Here is a 21,546-nt window from a genome sequence, read left to right on the forward strand (position 1 = left end):
AATCATGGGAGAAAGAAGGGCTGCTTATGCACAGGGAGACAGCTCAGGGGGCAGGAGTGCATGGAGGGATGGACACAGGGAAGAGGTAACTACCAGGAAGAAGTAGGAGAGGAGGTGTTGCATTGTGGTAAATTGTGGTCAATGTCATGACACAAAGTGTATGTGAACTGCTGTATGGAAAGTGTATTTGCTCTGTAAATTTTCACCCAAATCACAATAAAAATATAAATAAAGAAATAAATTTTAAAAAAAGAAATTGTTTAGGCACTGTGCCAACCAGGCACTGAGCATGGGCTTGGGTTCCATGGTGCTTTCTCAATGTGCATCTCTCCCCAAGTGTCCCTTTGTAGACTTTACGAAATGGACACTTAAAACCTAGTGGAGAGGTACCTTTCATGTCATTATAATCCATGTTCCCAGACAATAGCAGAATCACAGATCACAAGAACAGAATCACAGAAGGCCCATCATTCTGACATCCCCTCCTGAGTCATTGAGAAGGTCTATAGAGGTCTCCTATGTGTGGTGCAACATATGGTGAGTCTGTTAGAGCATCTTCTCTCTTCCCATACACAGTGTTGGCTATAGGGACCACAGGCCACCACTTAGAGATGATCTCGGCTGCTTCCATGGTCAGGTTTCCGTGGGCCTTGCCTGACATTAGTTGCAAGGGACCCCAGCCCTCTGTGAGGAGCATGGCCACTCTATGTCACTCCTGGCCATTCTCCACCTCCCTCAGTCACTTTCTCACATCTAGCCATTTGGAAACACACTCAGACTCTTCACATCACCTATGTGTCATTGTATGATGCATCAATCACTACCAATATCTGCTCTCTGACAGTCACTTTATTGTCAGGTGATAGACACACAGACCCCAGAGTAAGATTCTCTCCCAATATCTTTTCATTACATCTTTCTCTTCTTCAGGCCCTTGCAAAGATTCCTAAAGGTAACAGAGAATAAACTGAAAGGACCTCACCCGACTGTACTCAAAATTTACCCCTGTTCTCTGTTTGCCTTTTAAGTAAGCTTGTGTATCTTAAAATGCATACCTTTCCCTGAGGGTTCTCCTCTTCTTGTGAAAGCAAGGTTCTAATGTCCTCTGCCTATCAACATATTCTTTGAAGTACATACCTAATCTTTTTAATTTCACACACATACTGTAGAAATGGACAGCCAAGCTTATTAAGCACAACATTGGGATCACTACACTTTGTGTTTTTGGCTGTTTATATTCCTAGCCCTATTGTTTTAGTTAAGTTCTTTTGTACTGAATAAAAACAGATGTTCACAGACAGAAGAGAAGAAATAAATAAATGAAACAGGCCAGTAATTGAATATCTTTTATTGAGTTATGCCACCGTTGCTTGCTGCATCCCTAGTCATGTGCATGGCCCTGTGTTAGGTGCAGGGTAGAAAAATAAGATGAATTGGGCTAGGTCCCTAGCCTCAGAGAATATGCTTTCTCATAGATGTAGAGTCAGGTGGGAGTGGGGGTATGTTGAGATACTATAGGACTATAATCAGTTGTCATTGCATGATGACTGCATACATGTCAGAGTACAAAGAACTGTGCTTCCTGGGGTTTTTAATGACTGACATTTCAGATGTAGAGTGACAGTCCTTTCTTTGAGGCACATATGGGTAGACTCAAACCTCTCTAACCTTTTGTTTAGCATTGAATATATTAACCATTTGCACCATCCAGAGACTCCATAATACAAGGTAAAAAGAGAAGTACACCACACAGAGGATATGTGGAATATAATGGGTGTGCAAATGAAAGACAGGCATTCTAATTGGATCCTGATAAATGAGTGGGATTTCGATTGTAAGATGAGAGTAAAAATGATTGTTGCCCAAAAAAAGAAAAGCAAAGGTATTACAGTGTGAAGTGAGTACTGAATACTGGGAATAATAGGAAATTTAGCTTGCTGCAAGTCCCTGGTTCATTTTAACAAGTCTAACAGGAACTAACATCACCCATCTGACAATTTGTCATATTGTGGTAGCTTGCATTTTGCTATGAGGTTGGAAGCTATGTTACTGGTATTTCAAATACCAGCAGGGTCACCCATGGTGGACATGTTTTTGATGCACATCCAGACTGAAATAGACTAGGAAGAAAGTCCTGGGTATCTAATTCTTAAAAATTAGCTGGTGGAAAACCTACAGATCACCACAGAACATTGTATGATATTTTAAAAATACATTTAAAAATATTTAAATATATTAAAAAAAAAAAAAAAAACTCACTGCCATCAAGTTAACTCCAACTCATAGTGGCCCCCATTGGGTTTCCAAGGCTGTAAATCTTTACAGAATCTTTCTTCCATGGAGCAGCTGGTGGGTTCAAACCACTGACCTTTTGGTTAGCAGCCAAATGCCTTAACCACTACAACATCAGAGCTCCTTATTGTATAATACAGTTCTGGCAGATGAGCCCCTGAGGTTGGAAGGCACTCAAAACGCATGGTAGCCACAATAATGGATTTGAGTATACCAATGATGATAAAAATTGCACAAGACCAGGCAATGTTTCGCTCTGTTGTACATGGGGTCATCATAGGTCAGAGCTGACTTACTGGCAACTAACAACAATGGGAAACAAAGGGCAGACAGAATGCTTGTGAAAGTACTTTTCAACTTTTTATGCATAAAGAAGTGAGCACAAGGCAAGGCTGATAGAGCATCCTCATGACCCTGAAAATCTATACAGAAACAAGGGCTATACAGAATTCAAGCAGAGTAGTAACTTTCTGCTTATGGAGCCTGACATCAGAAACCAGAGCTTTGTCTGATTACATGAGGAAGACTCATAGGCCTCTGGTTTTATGCTTTTACGCTCCTAGCTGTGGGAGTTTGACCTTTTCTGTGATGGATGGTCAGGTTCAAGAGAACTTCCATGAGAAACTAAAGACTCTTTCTGGACAGAATTTATCTTCGTGATTGCAAATGTATTGAGCTGCCTTGCTTGTGTTTTTTCCTTTTCAATGTCACAAATTTTTCTTGTAGGGGGAACCAGCATGGGACAGTGAGACTGAAGACAATCTGCATCTGAATCCGGTTCCTCTGCTCACCAGCCATGTGTCATTGGACAAGATACTGAGCCTCTTAGAGTCTCAGGTACTTATCAAAAGAATGACAATAATTCCCTGCCTTCCTCCTGAGATTGTCTCAAGAGTTAAAGGAGAGAACAAATATGAAAACATTTTGTAAACAGTAACACTTTGTGTGTAAATCAAGAATAATAATGTCTGGGTGTTAGGAAATGTCTGGGACTTTGTAAAGATATTGCTTGGATTCTCATTTTATTAAGCAGAATGAAAGATTCAGAAAGAGAGATTGATTTTAGACAAACAGAAGTATAGATTGTACTTGCCTCCTTTGTACAGAATAATTTATTATAGCATAAACTACATACAAGGCTCTGAATAAATAATCTCACTTTCCAGTCATCACATCTGCAAGTGTGCACCTGCACACTTCTGCACACACATAAGGTTAGAGATGGCATCGACTCATTTCTCTACTCAGATCATACTGAGGAATGGGAGTCTGGAGTCAGGCTGCTTCTTTGCAGGTTGGAGGTGAGTACCTTGGGGTAAACATACAGGGGATGCTCTCAAGTGTTTAGAATTCTGCTGTTTCTTTACTTTTCTCCTCCATATCCCAGTCAGGTTGGTAGCTCTGTGTTAGGGTTTAGGGGCTTTCTCCCATGTTCTTTGCTCAAAATTTTCAAAAGACCTCTAAGAAAATACATATGTTAATAGTTTACCTTCGTCAGTCATTTAGAAGTTAAGACTCCTTGTTGCTCATCTATTTTCTAGGCTCTTATTCTCATCAGAAGCCAGCTGTCAAGGTACAGAGCAGACAAGTCTGATGGCCTCACAGGAAGATCTTACAGGCCCAGGGAAATCGTCAACCCCAGATATATCCTCCTAAATTTATGTCTCACAGGAGTGTCAGTGTGATGTCCTGTGTAGGTGGCAGTAGTAAGTGGTTCAGACCACAGCATAGGACAGAGACTGAGAAAGAGCTTGTAAGTGTCAGTTGATACTTGACTTTCTCCATAAACTGCCTTTCAATATCCATTCAAACCCTCTAATGCCACAGAGCTCACACCTCTTGAGGCCATCTACTTCCTTTCCCAACTGTAATCTTCACATCATCCTGAAGTTGTTTGCACCATGATCTTTACCTACCAGTACTGATTTTGCCTTCTTGTGTCATCTGGAACAGTTGGCTTCTTCTTTCCCATGACAACCTTTCCAATATTGGAATACTGCTCTCACAGTTCCCTGACTCTTCTTTTTTCAAGGCTAAGTACTCCCTGTTCCTTCACTTACAGAATCTAAGATGTAGTTAATCCCAAGTACAATATTCAAAATTAGGCCCTTTTGGCAGAGATTACAGTGTTGCTTGGCTGATGGGGACCAGAATCTTCCACCCTTGGCCCCACCAATTGTTTCTAGGTTGCTGAGGATGGAATCATTTAGGACCAAGGCAAGAGCAACTCAGCGTCTCAGAAAGAAAAACATGCACTTCCTTTTTGTCTTGTTTTGTTTCAAACACACCTAGCCCAGGCCTGGCAATGTGCCTGGCATTCATTTGAACAGAAGATTGCCTCATTCCACACAATGAAGAAGAAATCTTTGTTCTGCTTGCCTGTAACACCAAACTAAACAGCCTGCCCTACTAGAGCTTCATCACTAGGAGGTATTTGGAATCAATTTAAGGCTTGCTTGAAAAATCTGTGTTTGAGGCTGGATCTGCTCTCCTCCTGAATCCATTTTCTCATCTGCATCGTAGCGATGATAAGACTTTCACTGAGTCACAGGAGAACTTTACAATTCAAATGAACTCATGGAGGTGAAAGCACTTTGTATGGGGTTCTTACAAATATGAACTGTGTGTACTGGAAGGAGCCCTGGAGGCGCTGTAGTTAGAAAATTGGGCTGCTAACCAAAAAAAGGTTAGCATTTAAACCCACCAGCTGATCCATGGGAGAAAGATGAGGCAGTCTGCTACCATGAAGATTTACAGTCTTGGAAACCCTATGGGGCAGTTCTACCATATCTTATGTGGTTACTCTGAGTAGGAATCTACTCGGTGGCAGTAGGTTTGGCTTGGTGCATACTGTTCTTGCTCATAACAAGGTTGTAGACCATTCCAAGTTGCCCCTACCCCTCATTCTTTAACTTTCATAAATTGAGCACAAAAAAAAAAAAAAAAAAAAAATCCCAAAACTATTACTTTTAGAACAAGACATTAGGAGCTACCACATCACTGCTGAGTCTGACATTGTTAACAAATAAATAAATAAAGGAAACACTTCTTTCTGTACCAAAGAACCCAATGACACTGCAGCTTTGAAACACTGAAATACCTTCAGTCCTATTCTACAGCCAGAAGCAACAAACTGCCCTTGTGGTTAAGAAATACCACATTTCCAGAATTATCAGCAGTCACAGAGCTACCAACCATGCTCAAGAGCTCCATCAGGGAAGGAACTGGTGGCAGATGCTATCCATAAGTAGCAAAGCCAGCCCGGGCCAGGACATTCACACTCTGCTCAGAGCATGCATTTAGGATCTGAAGTTCACAATGAAAATCTTGCTTTTGCTTTAAAATGCTATTTGTGGATGTTCTCCTAGAATTGTTATCGGGCTGAGCTAACAGAAAACTGGATGTGTGCTAGTTGAATTAAGCCAATACAACCAAATCATAGTAGTGATAAAATAAGGGAGAAATTTATTTTTCTGGACACTGAAGCATCAGATTTAAGAAATGCATAGGTTGTATGAGGACTTATTTTGATGATGATGTTACATTGTCGCACAAGATGAATGTTCCTCAGAAATAACACAGCAGAGGAGTGAATAGCTCCTGGAGTTGGGTATGTGATGCGAGAGATTCCTAAAACATGAGAGAAGTTCATAGGATCCAGGACAGGTAGGGTTTCCTGGGCAGCCCTAGCCCCTGATATGCTTCCCTTTCTTTCCTAGAAATACCAGCCTGACTGACTACCTAACTTTTGGGGCTCAGTGCAAAATGAAAATGTGGGGAGAGGGGTCCCCTTTTCAAAAATTAAGAATTTCAAGATAGTGACAGTGGAGCATTAAACTTCTGAGCACGGGTCCCATGTGACTGCACAAAATACAGACTCATGAAGCCAGCCCTGAATACAGGAGATTTTCCAGCTCCTTTGACTAATAACATGTATGGCACTTTGGAGGTGAGGCGATGAAAGCCCTGTGTGTCCCCTGTCACAATAAACATGAAACCCTTGTGTTGAATCGACACAGCCATCAGATTGGAGCAGTCACCACTATGAAGACAGCTGTTCTCAGAGTGGGCTAAAAAATAAGCTCTTGTATGTTAAGCCATTGAGATATGGAGTTGTTTGTTATTGCAGCATATACCTAGCCTATCCTGACAAATACACAGAGAAGGCTAGGAGTAGAAGGAAGTCTCCAGTGCGAAAAGTTCTACAAACAGGAGCCACACAGTGAAGACTCGTGTGATGGCCCCCATGCATTAGTTTTTCCATTGATGAAGTAAAGATTCAAAAATGATCTTTAATATATTACTTTATGAGTATACATAATACTACTTCCCATAACCCATAAAGAAAAAAAAAATTATCCTAAGAAGAAGAAATGTATATTATTCTTCTTTATCATCCTCCAAATGTCTTACCCCAGGGCCATCCTTAGCCCATTCTTGATTCACTGAACATCCCAAATACATTCAGAAGCCAAGAGAAAAGCACCGTTTGGGGCCAGTGTTCTGTTCTACAGAAAGCGTATTTTATCAAACACACTTTAATTTGTCACAATGATTTGATAGATATACTCAGTATGCCAGCTGATATTATGAGAGTCCCTTTTGTCATTGTTTCTCTGTTATATCAACTTCAGATACCACATTTCCTTCAAAGCTGTTCTTCATTGCTCTCAAACACAGGATTGCTGTAAGACACTCCCCTGTCACACCCAGGCATGTCACAATAGGAGGTCTGGTTTAATGGGGGCCAGCTGGGGTCCTTTGCCAAGACCCTCTGCCATATCCGATACTGGCTTTTTGATTGATAGCCAAAACATCTTTTGATTACCATCCACAGGGCTCGGTTTTCAATAATGGCCTCCTGCAAAATAAAAGAGTTTCTCTTTACAATTAGAGGTCAAGTGTCCCCAGGCTATGGCACTCAGACCATGATGAGACACTACTGCATCAGCTGCCTAGATCCAGTTTGACAAAGAACTTAAGCCCTGGACAAATCTAAAGTGGTTTAATGGGTTAGAGCTCAGATTCTCAGACTTTTCCACTTACGTAACCCTTCTAGAAGAAAAGTTGTTGTTGTTGTTGTTATGTGCCGTCGAGTCAAACCCGACTCATAGCGACCCCTCCTTGGGTTTCCGAGGCAGTATCACTACGGAAGTAGGATTGCCCAACCTTCCTTCCGAGGAGTGGCTGGTGGGTTTGAACCGCCAGCCCTCTGGTTAGCAGGCAAGTGTCTTAGCCACTATGCTACCAGAAGAAAAGAGATGCCTACAAATTCAAGAATCTGGGGACAGAGCTTGAAGGGGCCTTCCTCAAAGATAAAATTTCAGTCTCATATTTAAGTTAAATTTAAAATTATTCAAACTTCATGTTCTACTTCAAACCACATTTGATTTGGTATAAAATTACAATTTAAATTACTTACTACCAAATAGAACTGACCCCACAGTAAGAAGTGCTGTGTGTGTATTGTGGCTCTGGTATTCCCTGGCACACCACTGCCTAGTCGTAAACACAGGTCAATGAAATTGGAATGTAGGCCACAGTCTTGGAGTTGGACAAATCTGGATTCAGGTCTCAACTCTGACTCCCGTTGTTGTTGTTGTTGTTAGGTGCCATTGAGTTGGCCCTGACTCATAGCAACCCTATGTACAACAGAACAAAACATTGCCTTATCCTAGGCCATCCTCACAATCTTTGCTATGCTGGAGTCCATCATTGCAGCCACTGTGTCAGTGCATCTCATTGAGGGTCTTCCTCTTTTTACCAATCATGATGTCCTCCAGGGACTGACTCTGAGTATGGGCAAATTAATTACCCTTTCTAAGCCTCAATGATTAGAAGTAATAATTCCTTCCTCTTATGTTTGCAGTATGGATTGTATTATTCTTCTTGCAATGGAGGGCATGGTATGTCATAATCTCCTCCCTTTTCCCACCCTTCTGAAACTACTCATTTAAGATGTCTGAGCACTGTCACCTGATTCAAGGCAAGCACATATGATTCTAAACATCCCCTACAAATATTTCCCTGAAAAGCATTTTTAAGATTGAAAAACATCTGCATTCTTGAGAACACGTTTGACTGCCATTTTATTTCATGAGTTAGGCTAAGCCTCAAATAGGACCTAAGATATAACTTACAGTATAGAGTGCATGGGGGTTACCTGTTTAATTTTTCATTTTTATGATATTTGATTGAGTGTCTTACAAGTTATTATGAAAGAAACAAGGAAAAAAATATGAGGAACCAAGCAATCCTACAGTATTACAGTTTGTTGTGGTGCCTGTGAGTGGTATTTTTCTAAATTCTAAGTTAATTCTATAGGAACCTATAAGGAATTTTGTCAGAGATAGTAGTTTTTCTAAAATCTACTCATTTGAGGTTTGAGTCCCACTGCTCATGAAAATGATGAATAGCTAGTCAATCTTTCCTCTGATAACTGGACAGAAGCCAGCAGGCTAAGAAAATCCCACACAACCATCTCATCGGCATCTTGCAAACCCTGGGGTTTACCTAGCCAGACCTGTTATTCTACTTTCCCACAGCAAGGCATTTTGTCCTCCTTAATTAACAAAAGAACAAGAGTTCTCCACAGAATTGAGATAAAGCTTGGAAGGAGAGTTCTAGTATCCAATAGATGGTTTTCTAATCTAACTAACCACCAGGAAACCTCAGCAAACCTGAAAATAAAACAAGACAAAACTCATACATATACACACATGACAGGCACTCCCACACATGCACACACATGAATGCACATATATGCGCACACACCCGGGCCAGATTACGCGGTAAGCAAGGGATGCACAGGTTCACTTGTGCCTTCTCACCAATCAGCAACGCACAATTTCCCCTGTCCCTCACCACATCAAAGATGTGGTAAAACCCATGTGAAATTGCTCACCAGAGATTAACTACTAAAGTAATTAAGGCCATGCATTCCTTGTCAATGGAAACTGATGCATACCATGCTTACAGGGGTTAATCCAAAACCCACTGCCAAGAAGTCAATTCCAACTCATAGTGACCCTATAGGGTAGGAAAGAACTGCCTGGCAGGGTTTCCAAGGCTATAAACCTTTATGGGAACAGATTGCTTCATCTTTCTTCCAGGGAGCAGCTAGTGGGTTTGAACTGCCCACCTTTTGGTTAGCCTGTGGCCCACCAAAAACCCAAACCAAACTCACTGCTATCAGGTCAGATACGACTCATAGTGACCCCTCCTTAGGTTTCCAAGGTGGTATCACTACGGAAGTAGATTGCTCAACCTTCCTTTCGAGGAGTGGCTGGTGAGTTTGAACCACCAGTCTTCTGGTTAGCAATTAAATGCATTAGACATTACACAGAAAAAATTTAGTGCTTTATACCTTGCTTTGGACACTGTTGCAGTTCAAGAACCATGATGGTCCACATCACCTTTCTGGTCTGGAAGGGGAAACTAAAGCACTGAGAGATGATGGATCCTGTCATTCTACATTGCAAATTAAATGTAGAACTAGAAATATAAGTAAAGTCTTTGTGAGACTACATTTTAAAAACAAAACAAAATTTGACTACACTACCGCTTCTCACTGACTGTTCAAACAATTCATACATATATACATAAATAAACAAACACAGAAATGAAAAACAAAGTGGGTGGTGGGGGTACTGAAGGAATCCATATAAGCTCCTATACCTCATACCTTTAAGCTGGAGGCTAGACCATGATAATTGGCAAAGTATGAATAAGGTCTCATTCAATCCTATTTATTCCATAGTCTGCTCTAAGATTAAGGGTATAGTTAGGATTAAAGTTAAACTTTAGCAGGCCAGACAATAAGTAGGGCAGTGCAACAGGAGGCCAGCCATCCTCCATGCCTGTCCAAGAACACTCACTGGACCTGTTAGAGGGTGGCCAGCAGTAGAGGGTTAGCACGGCCAATCCTAGGCATCCTTGGGATCTGCTGAAAACCCGGAGTCACATGAGGAAGAACATCTTGCTATGACCAACCTAATCTAGGGTCTTTAGCTACTGTGCTAGGCTCACCTCTTGAGGCAATAAACATATGTGCCCATTATAACTATCTTCACTAAAGATTCAGGGTTTTGATTTATCCCTCAGAGTCTGCTGAGAGCAGGTGAAAGGGTATCTGCCAGCTTCTGGAGACTGTCCCAGCTGTTTATAGGGGTAGGGCACAAGGATGGGAACTGGTATTCAATGTTGGTTCTCAGTTTGGAAGTTCCTGGGAACCCACACAAAGCAGCCACGAGTGCTGCTCCATTTCTCCCTCAACATGAGAAAAAAAGGAGCAGCTTCATCTTTCATGAACATCTAATTATACCCCCTCCATCTGCTGGAGCTAAGCAGGACCTTCTTACATTTAATAATCGAATAAACCTTTACCCAGTTCCTCCTGGAATGAACAGGGGTTTAGGTACTAGAACTACTGAGATCAGTTCTTGCTAGCATAGTTAATGTCAGGAGAGAGAAGAAATATATACACATATAACTATATGATTTGTCCTCTTTCTCCCTGTAAACTGTGAGTTTCATGCCTCTGTCATTCTTATCCCCCTAGCATAATGCATGGTGCATCATCAACAAATGCCATGGGAAATAAATAAATAAATAAGAAAGAAAGGAGGAAGGGAGGGAGGAATGAAGGGAATAAGTGGTAAGTGGCATAAGAGATAATATAACAGTAAAACCAAACCAAACTCACTGCCATTGAGTCAATTCTGACTCATAGTAACACCCTAGGACAGAATATAACTGTCCCATAGACAGTCCTATAGGCTTCTGTAAATCTTTGCAGAAGCAGACTGCCAGGTCTTTCTCCCATGGAGCAGCTGGTGGTTTTGAACTGCCAACCTTTCAGTTAGCAGCTGAGTGCTTGACCAACTGCATCACCAGGGCTCCTGGGATAATAATAACTAATATTTATTAAACACTTACTGTTTGTTTCTCACTGTTCACATTTTGTGCTAACAATCATGCTCTGACATAAGATATCATTATTATTACCATTTTATAGATGAGGAAATAGACACAGAGAAGTAGAGCAAAATTGTTGTTGTTGTTGTTATGTGCCGTCAAGTCGACCCTGACTCATAGCGACCCCTCCTTGGGTTTCCGAGGCAGTATCACTACAGAAGTAGGATTGCCCAACCTTCCTTCCGAGGAGTGGCTGGTGGGTTTGAACCGCCAGGCTTCTGGTTAGCAGTCAAGTGCTTTAGCCACTATGCTACCAGAGCAAGAAACTGGTAAAGCCAGGGCTCAAACCCAGGTAGATTCCTCCAGAGGTTGTCTCTTACCTACAAATATACTGACACAAGAATGGCTTCCTGCTAGGAGATTATGAAAGATGCTGTTGCTTGATTCCCTCCATGTCTTCCCTGCCTAGCTTTAAGGAAAAAAAAAAAATCATAAATAGACTAAGCCAATCTGTGTAACCTCTTGGCATAGATTCACTTTTCCAGAGTCCCTTTCTACTCAGGGTGGCCCTGAGACCCAGTTCTACCCAATGAGGCATAAGAGGAAGTCTGTTGGTGGGCTGTAGGTTATTCATTTGTTTCCTGATAAAAGGTTCAGACTCAAGGGACCTTCCCTTTTCTTCTTGCACTAAAAAGAGATACAGTGCCTAGCTATGAGGAAGCTGCCTTGTGATCATAAGCAACAAGCACAAAGATGAAAGGGCAACATCAAAGAACAGAGAGACAGAAAGGTGAAAGAACCAGGACCCTTTGTGACACTGTTGAACCACTAAACCAGTTCTGAAACCATCTCCAATATGCTAACTCGATGTCCTATTCTACACCACTAGTTCCTATGCAGTCTTTAATCTATTCAGGAAAGAAGCTTCACTGAGCTACTACCTACATAATACTGTAGGGAATAAGGCTCTAGGTGAGCATAGTCTACCATGAGTACTGCCTTTGCTGGGACCATCTTGACTTTGTTACTGTGAGAGGCAATAGAGACAGATGGAATCCTGTATCTCAGTTCCACCCTTCAAAAATGCCTTTGTACAATGACATATCTGACAGAGGACTTATCTCTAGAATTTATTAAAAACTCCAACACCTCAACAATAAAAAGACAAATAATCCAATATAAAAATGGCCAGAAAACATAAATAGACACTTCACCAAAGAGGATATTCAGGTGGCCAATAAACATATGAAGAAATGCTCATGATCATTAGCCATTAGAGAGATGCAAATCAAAACAACAATGAGATACCATCTGGCCCCAGCATTAGTAACAAAGTTCAACAAGACAGAAAATAACAAATGCTGATGAGGATGCAGAGTGATTGGGGCTCTCATACATTGCTGGTACAACTGTCAAATGATACAACCGCTGTGGAAAGCAGTATGGTGATTCCCTAAAAAGTTGGAATTAGAAATACCATTTAACCCTGCCATTCCATTTCTAGATATATATCCTAAAGAAGTGAGAAATCCAGGACAAGAACAGATTTATGTACACCCATGTTCATCACAGCACTATTTACAATAGAAAAAAGATGGAAACAACTTAGGTGCCCATCAACAGAAGAATGGATAAGTAAACTGTAGTACACACATACAATTAAATGCTATGCAAACCTAAAGAATAATGTAGAATCTGCAAAACACTGCATAATGTGGATGTACTTGGAGGAGATTATGCAGAGTGAAATAAGTCAATCACAGAAGGACAAATATTGTATTAGTCTGTTATTGTAAAAAGTACAGGAGAGGTTTATATATGGAAGTAAATTTTCTTTGTTAGTTACCAGGGGTGGAGGGGAGGGGAGAGGAAGGAACACTGTTAGGTAGAGACAAGTATTGATGTGAGTGAAGAGAAGGGCAATGCACCAAACATGAGTGATCAACATGGTGGTGTTGAGGAAGAGGAAGACATAGAGAGAGGTGCATGGAAGGTACAGACAACAAAGATGAACCCTTTTGCACATGCAGTACTGCATTGTCAGTGAAAGCAAACATGGATATACAGGTAGATAGATGGATGGACAGGCTGAACTATTAGGTATGTCTATGCAGGGGGCAGTGTGCCTAAGACCATGTATAGGGTTGGCAGACAATGTTTCTACAAGTGTATTTGTATGTTCTGTAAGAATTGCCAGGTATAGCTGACAAGGGATGAGGTTGTAGTCACTTCTTGATCACAGCCAGCCACCCAGAAGGAGTGAGTAGTTGGACCTGTGGTCTTGGGACCATAGTCTCAGGGGACATCAAGCTCAATTGGCATACCATACTAAACAAAAATGTCGTTCCACATCCTACTTTGATGAGTAGCAACTGGGATCTTAAAAGCTTGCGAGCAGACATCTAGATGCAACAATGGGTCTCTCCTTATCCAGAGCAAAGAAGAATGACGAAAACCAAAGATGCATGGAAACAATTAATCCAAGGGACTGGTACACCATGAAAACCTCAGCCTATACAACTATGACCAGAAGAACTAGATGGTGCCTGGCTACCACTGTCCACCACTTGGAGGGAGATCTATGTAGGAGATTCTGGATAGAGTGGGAGAACAATATGGAACAGAACTCAAAATCATTAAGAAAAAAAAAAAAAAAAAAGGAGGTGGGGACCATGTTTACTGATCTGATGGAGCCTGATAGAACCACTGAGACTATGGCCACTAACTGCCCTTCAGGTCTGGAATTGCACCCACTCCTGTGGCTTCCAGCCGAACAAAAGACAGGCATATGAGCTGAACATTTACATTAGTTAGATACACTCCTTAGAGAGCTCAATCATGGGAGAAAGAAGGGCTGTATATGCACAGGGAGACAGCTCAGGGGGCAGGAGTGCATGGGAGGGAAGGACATGGGGAAGAGGTAACAATGGGGAAGAAATAGAAGGGGAGCTGTTGCATTATGGGAAATTGCAGTCAATGTCATGAGACAAAGTGTATGTGAGCTGCTATATGAAAAGTGAATTTGCTCTGTAAACTTTCACCCAAATCACAATAATTTTTTTTTTTTTTTTTTTAAAAGCCTTGTAGGGATGCCCTCTGCCCAACTACAGGTTTAAAGAATGTAGATTACATCTAATAGTACAGAGAGGAGAGAGTGAGTTGCACTGAGAAAGAAAGGGAGAGAGCAAGCTCATTTCACTGAGGAAATAGTGCAAATGGGAGCTGAAGACTAAACATGGGAAAAGCTCACTATGAATCTCATTTCCCATCTGTAAAGTAAAAAGGCTAAAGTTGCTAAGTGAAAAAACCCAGATACAAAAGACTACATATTGTATGATTCCATTTATATGAAGTGCCCAGAATAGGCAAATCATTGTGACATAAAGTAGATTAGTGGTTGCCAGGAGATGAGGGAGAAGAGAATAAGGATGGGATTTCTTTTTAGGGTGATGAATATGTCCTAGAATTAGATAGTGGCAGTGGTTGCACAACTCAGTGAATATACTAAAAACCACTGAACTGTACACTTTGAAAAGATGGATTTTATGGCACATGAGTCATAACTTTTTAAAAATAACATGAGTTGAGTTGGTTCTCAATTTTAGAATTTTACAAATGAATACCCCAGCCCACTGCCACCAAGCCGATATTGACTCATAGTGGCACTATAGGACAGAATAGAACTGTCCAGTAGGGTTTTCAAGGCTATAAATCTTTACAGAAACAGACTGACTCATCTTTCTCCCATGGAGCAGCTGATGGGTTCAAACTTCCAACATTTTGGTTAGTAACCCAATGCTTTAACCACTGTGCCACCAGAGAGCCTATTACAAATGAATAGGAGAGATCATTTAGTTCATTCACCCAGCTCCACTTTACAGATAGGAAAACTGAAGCCTTGTTCAGAACTCATCAGAGAAAAGCACCATTGCTTATGTTGTGAAGGAAGGGAGCCTTTTGCACTGTTAGATCCTTATCAGCTAAAGGTGGTTACCCCTGACTACCCAACCCCTACTCCTGAGTGATCAGCATTCTGAGGGAACTTACCTCCACAACAAGGGACGCGAAGAAATTGGAGCTGAGCATAATGACAACGTAGACCCTCCATAGGACAGGGGTGCAGAGCAGCTGGAGAGAGATGAAAGTAGTATGAAGAAAAATATATGCTGGAATGATGTTCATATGGTCACAGTGCATATTTTCATAGGTAATAAAACATACCCATAATATACAGAAACATATGGCAAGTATTTCTATGCATTTTTGGAGATGTGGAAGGGTTATACCCAATAATGTACAGGTTATGACTCTTGCTTCTTTATTCTTTCTTTTCTTTTTTCTGTAATTTCTAAATCTCCTAAAATAAAATAAACATGGTCACTATGAAAAAAATAAAAAATAATAACAATAAAAGTGTATTTTGTTTGTTTTTTAAGAGGGAGTACAAAATTCCATTTTACCTGGATCCACAGTCAATACCCATGAAAGCAGCCATCAACAAATCTAACAATGTATTGCATATGGTAAATCTGCTGCAAAAGACCTCTTGAAAGTGTTGAAAAGCTAAGATGTCATTTTGAGAACTAAGGTGTGCCAGATCCTAGACATGGTATTTTCAGTCACCTCATATGCATGCAAAAGTTGGACAATGAATAAAGAAGAAAGATCAAAGAAGAATTGATGCCTTTGAATTATGGTCTTGGCAAAGAATATTGAATATACCATGGACTGCCAGAAGAACAAACAAATCTGTCTTGGAGGAAGTACAGCCAGAATGCTTCTTAGGACTGAGGATGGCGAGATTTCATCTCAAATACTTTGGGCATTTTATCAGGAAGGACCAGTCCCTGGAGAAGGATATTAAGCTTGCCAAAATTAAGCATCAGTGACAAAGAGGAAGACTCATCCAGATGGACTGACACAGTGGCTGCAACAACACCAATAGGTGTGTCGTTCTGTTGTACATAGAGTCACTACAAGTCAGAACAGACTCAACAGAACCTAACAACAGCACAAGAAAATAATTGTATTCCCAGGAAGTTCAGAGGGTACACATGTCAACTCTCCACACTAGGCAATGTTGCTCTTTTCTCCTTAGCTGAGCTCTGTCCTTGAGCCCTGGTCAGAGCTTCACCCTCGGGACTGTGCACAGCTACACAAGTGGTGCTGTCCACAAGGGTGCTTGCCAGAGGAGCAAGTAAGGCTGAAATCGAGCTTGTCACTAATGTCACTACTGTCTCTTTCCTCATTTCCTTTCATCCTCCTAAGTCCTTCGTCAGGCCTAGTACATTTCCTGGCACACATGAATGTTTGCTAGCTGGATGAATGAGTTAACAAACAAATAAATTCAAATACATTCTATTGCACTCAGCATTGCCATCTCATACCCTGGTGGGAGTGAGAAATGGTACAAGTTCTCTGAGGGAAATAGCAATCAAAATTAAAGGTGGAGTCAATTTCTAGGGACTTATCCTAGAGATATGGTTGAAATGACATAATTACTAAATTATTTACTGCAGCTTTGTTTATAATAGTAAAAAATTGGAAATAGATCGAATGTCTATCACCAAGGTACACTACATATAAATTATGGTACATATAAGGGAGCTCTGGTTGTGTAGTGCCTAAGGCATTTGACTGTTAACCAGAAGGCTGGTGGTTCAAGCCCACCAGCCACTCCTCGAAAGGAAGATTGGGCAATCTACTTACGTACAGATATTGCCTTGGAAATCCAAGGAGGAGTCCCTATGAGTTGGATCCGATTTGATGGCAGCGAGGTTTTTTTTGTTTTGTTTTGTTTTGTTTTTAATACAATGATACACTATACTAGCACAAAAACAGAATGAGGAAGTTTTATGTACTGACAGGGAACAATTACAAAAATACACTCTTACATGAAAGAGGTACAGGTCTGTGGTTGCAGGTGCCATGAAAACACTTCCTCAGACTCCCTGCTTTGGGAGTATAATCTAGGGTGTCCCATTGCACTGTGTTCACCCAAAGGCCACACTGTCCATGGGTTGCTCTCAGCCAATAAATGAGCCAAGTAGTTATTGATTCTAATCAGGCTCAATCGTGTGAGGCACCAGACTCTTCTGATGAGCATCTTTAGCCCAACTTTCTTAGACCTGTGCTGCAGTCTGAGACTCTGCACATCCAGCCTGCTTCTTTGCCTCTCTCCTTCACAGGGCTCAGACTCCCATCATAATGTGATGACTCTCCTCTCCTCCTCTGGCTCCCACACTTCTTCTCCAGCAGATATTTCCCCTGATAGATCCCTTGCATGCCTTGACATCTACATCTCAGAAGACCTGAACACATGCAATGTTGTTTGTTAGTTGCTGTCAAGTCAGCTCTGACTCATGGCGACTTTGTATATAACAGAACAAACCATTGCCCAGTCCTGCTTCACCTTCATGATTGTTGCTGTTTGAGTTATCAGACAATGTTCTGTTGTGATCCATAAGGTTTACATTGGCTAATTTTTGGAAAATCACCAGGCCTTTCTTCTTAGTCTGTTTTAGTCTGGAAGCTCTGCTAAAATCTTTCCACCAGGGGTGACCCTGCTGATATTTGAAATACAAGTGACATAGCTTCCAGCATCATGGCAACAGGCAAGCCACCACAGTAAAACAAACTGACAGACAGATGGTGGGCAAATTCAGTATTTTGGCACTATATGTTAAAAATGTGGGAGAAGAATATACATGTAAGGAAATATATGTATTTACGTACACAAGCATATATGTCTGAAAGTAAGTAAAAGAAACTGATACCATTGGTTGCTTCCAGAGATGAGGAACTGGTATCTGGGGAATAAGGATGAAGGGGAGATTTTCACTATATAACATTTCTAAGATTTTGAATTTTGAACAGTGTGAATGTACTCCCTATTTTAAAATACGCAAATTTTAAAAAAAGAAGCCTACAGTAACTAAGCTGCAAAACAGCATGCTTCCATTTAAAATAAAATAAATTTCATTAATCAGTCAATGTGCATTGATGATATGTATTTTAAAGATGCATGGATTTGGTGAATAATGTCAATAATTCTCCTGCCTGCATATTCTACATTTTCTAAAATGAACATAGATTTTTATGTAATAATAAGAAAAACAATGATTTTTGCAGAATCTTTTGTAATCATCCTAGCAATGTCTCCACAGTTTCCCTCCAAACCAAATTCATTCCCTATTCTGTCATACCAGAGCACCCAGCCTTTCTCTAAGAGTCTTTCATATATTAAAAAATATGATTAAACCCAATATATCTTAACTTTTAACTTCTGCAGGATTATGAACTATTGACTCAGAAGACTTGTAGGCAAAGACTATTTATTTCCATGAGTAGTTGTTGTTGTTAGGCACTGTCACGTCAGTTTCAACTCATAGTGACCTTACATACAACAGAAGGAAACACTGCCCGGTCCTGCACCATCCTCACAATCACTGCTATGCTTGAAGTCATTGTTGCATCCATAGTGTCAATCCATCTCATTGAGAGTCTTCCCCTTTTTCTCTGACCCTCTGGTTTAACAAACATGATATCCTTCTCCAGGGACAGTCCCTCCTAATAACATGACCATAGTACGAGAGATAAAGTCTCATCATTGTCACTTCTAAGGGACATTCCAGCTGTACTTCGTCCAAGACAGATTGGTTTGTTCTTCTGGTAGTCCATGGTATATTCAATATTCTTCACCAACACCATAATTCAAATGTATCAATTCTTCTTTGTTCTTCCTTGTTCATCGTCCAGCTTTCACATGCATATGAGGCTATTGACTTACAGCTTGGGTCAGGCACACCTTAATCTTCAAAGTGACCTCTTTGCTCTTTAACACTTTTGCGCAGATTTCTCCAGGGCAATACATCATTTGATCTCCTGACTGCTGCTTCACAGGCGTTAATTGTGGATCCAAGTAAAATTAAATCCTTCACAACTTCAATCTTTTCTCCATTGATCTTGATGTTGTTTATTGGTCCACTTGTGAGGATTTTTATTTTCTTTATGTTGAGGTATAATCCATATTGAATGCTGCAGTCTTTGATGTTCATTGGTAAGTGCTTCAAGTCTTCTTCACTTTCAGCAAGCAAGGTTGTATCACCTGCATATCACATGTTGATAATGAGTCTTCTTCCAATCCTGATGCTGCATTCTTCTTCATATAGTCAAGTCTCGAATTATTTGCTCAGCATATAGATTAAATAAGTATGGTGAAAGTACACAACCCTGATGCACGCCTTTCTTGATTTTAAACCATGCAGTATCCCATTGTTCTGTTTGAACGACTGTCTTTTGGTTTATGTACATGAGAACATGAGAACAACTCATGAGAACAACTAAGAGTTGTAGAATTCCCATTCTTTGCAAAGTTTTCCATAATTTGTTATGATACACACAGTAAAGTACTCAGTCTAATTCTAATCTAATCCAATTCATGGGGGGCACTCAATGACAACAACCGAAATTATACTCCTAGCCATAGTAAAATGAATATAAAAATAAAACCTAATGTAGACTTCAGTTTGTACACATCGAAAGTCACTGTGGATTCTGTAAGGTATTGCTGCTTTGGAATGGACTGTGCACTCTAAGTGCTCAACTACATTAGGAATGATGATCAGTCAAATTGTTGCCATTATATGCATTCACCATGCAAGACACTGCTAAGACAAGAATAAGATATGATCTTTTTTAAATTTTATTTTTTGTGATTTTGGTGAAAGTTTACAGAGCAAATTCATTTTCTGTATAGCAGTTCATACACATTTGTTTCATGACATTGACTGCAATCCCCACAGTGTAACAGCTCTCTTCTCACTACCTCCCTGTAGTTATCTATTCTCTGTGTCCTTCTTTCCTATGCATTCCTGCCCCCTGAGCTATCTCCCTGTGCATATACTGCCCTTCTGATCTCCCATGACTGATTGTTCTAAGGAGTGTATCTACCTGGTATAAATGTATATACCATATGCCTGTCTATTATTTGGCTGAAAGCCATGGGAGTGAGTTCAATTCCAGATCTGAAGGGTAACTAGGGGCCACAGTCTCAGGAGTTTCGCCAGGGTCTATCAGACCAGTAGGCCTGGTCTCTTTCATATTATTTTGAGTTTTGTTTCACATTTTTCTCCTACTCTATCTAGGATCTCCTGCACTGATCTATTTCTGTGTGGTTGACAATAGTAGCTGGGCACTATCTAGTTTTTCTAATCTCATGGCCATGAGTTTGCATGGTCCACTAGTTTCTTGGACTAATTGTTTCCATGCATGCTTTTTGTTTTTTTTTCATTCTTCTTTGTTCCAGATGAAGAGAAACCAATTGTTGCATCTAAATGGCTGCTTGCAAGCTTTTAAGACCCTAGTCGCTACTTGACAAAGTAAGATGAGGAACAATGTTTTTGTGTAGTATGTTATGCCAATTGAGCTTGATGTACTCCATGACCATAGTTCTGAGCCCACAGGTCCAAAAACTTGCTACATCTGAGTGGTTGGCTATGGCTAAGAAGTTAACTTTGCCCCCCATTAGTTCTATTTATATGGACATTCTTAGAGCACATACAAATACACATGTAGAAATATCATCTGCCAAGCTTATATACAGTCATGGATATATTCCCTTTTGCCTAAATATACCTATCATTCAACCTGGCCATCCATCTGTCTACCAGTAGATTAATGTTTATTACCACTGATAACGCAGTATTGTATATATAAAAGAGTGTATCTTTGTTGTCTTGTGAACCTCTCTGGGTCTTCCTTTTCCTTAGTGTTATTGTGTATTGGTCATTTGCTTTTGGTATATTGGCTTTCCCTTCACCCAAATCAATATTTGTCTCTTACCTATCTAGGAATGTTCTCTCCCTTCTCCTCCTATCCTTGGTAACCAACAAAGAAAGTTTCCTTTCATATATAAATCTTTCCTTGACTTTTTATAATAGTGAACTAATACTATATTTAGGAGCTCTGGTAGCATAGTGCCTAAGGCACTTGACTGCTAACCAGAAGGCTGGTAGTTCAAACCCACCAGCCACTCCTTGGAAGGAAGGTTGGGCAATATACTTCCATAGTGATACTGCCTCAGAAACCCAAGGATGGGTCGCTATGAGTCAGGTCCAACTCCACGGCACCTAATAACAACAACAAATACAATATTTGTCCTTGTGTGATTGACATATTTCCCTCAGAATAATGTCCTCTAAGCTCATCCATGTTATGAGATGTTTAGTGGGTTCTACATTAAAGAAAAAGACAAGAAAAGAAGAGAAGACCAAAGTGGATGACAGAAGAGACTCTGAACCTTGCCCTTGAGTGGAGAATAGCTAAAGCAAATGGAAG

At 40.5% G+C, this 21,546-nt stretch overlaps 1 protein-coding gene across 1 annotated transcript in view; it reads right to left on the reverse strand.

The window, feature by feature from the left end:
- Positions 1-6,940: 6,940 nt before the first annotated feature.
- Positions 6,941-21,546, reverse strand: part of ATP13A4 (ATPase 13A4) — a 142,638-nt gene continuing 128,032 nt past the window's right edge. The window contains exons 29-30 of the mRNA XM_007948019.1: positions 15,256-15,336; positions 6,941-7,153 (exon numbers count right to left, since the gene is read on the reverse strand). Coding sequence (XP_007946210.1) covers positions 6,941-7,153; positions 15,256-15,336 — 294 coding nt within the window. The remainder of the gene's footprint in view (positions 7,154-15,255; positions 15,337-21,546) is intronic.

Source organism: Orycteropus afer, unplaced genomic scaffold (assembly GCF_000298275.1).
Source record: "Orycteropus afer afer isolate SDZICR_OR568_19922 unplaced genomic scaffold, OryAfe1.0 scaffold00198, whole genome shotgun sequence".
Classification (NCBI taxonomy): domain Eukaryota; kingdom Metazoa; phylum Chordata; class Mammalia; order Tubulidentata; family Orycteropodidae; genus Orycteropus; species Orycteropus afer.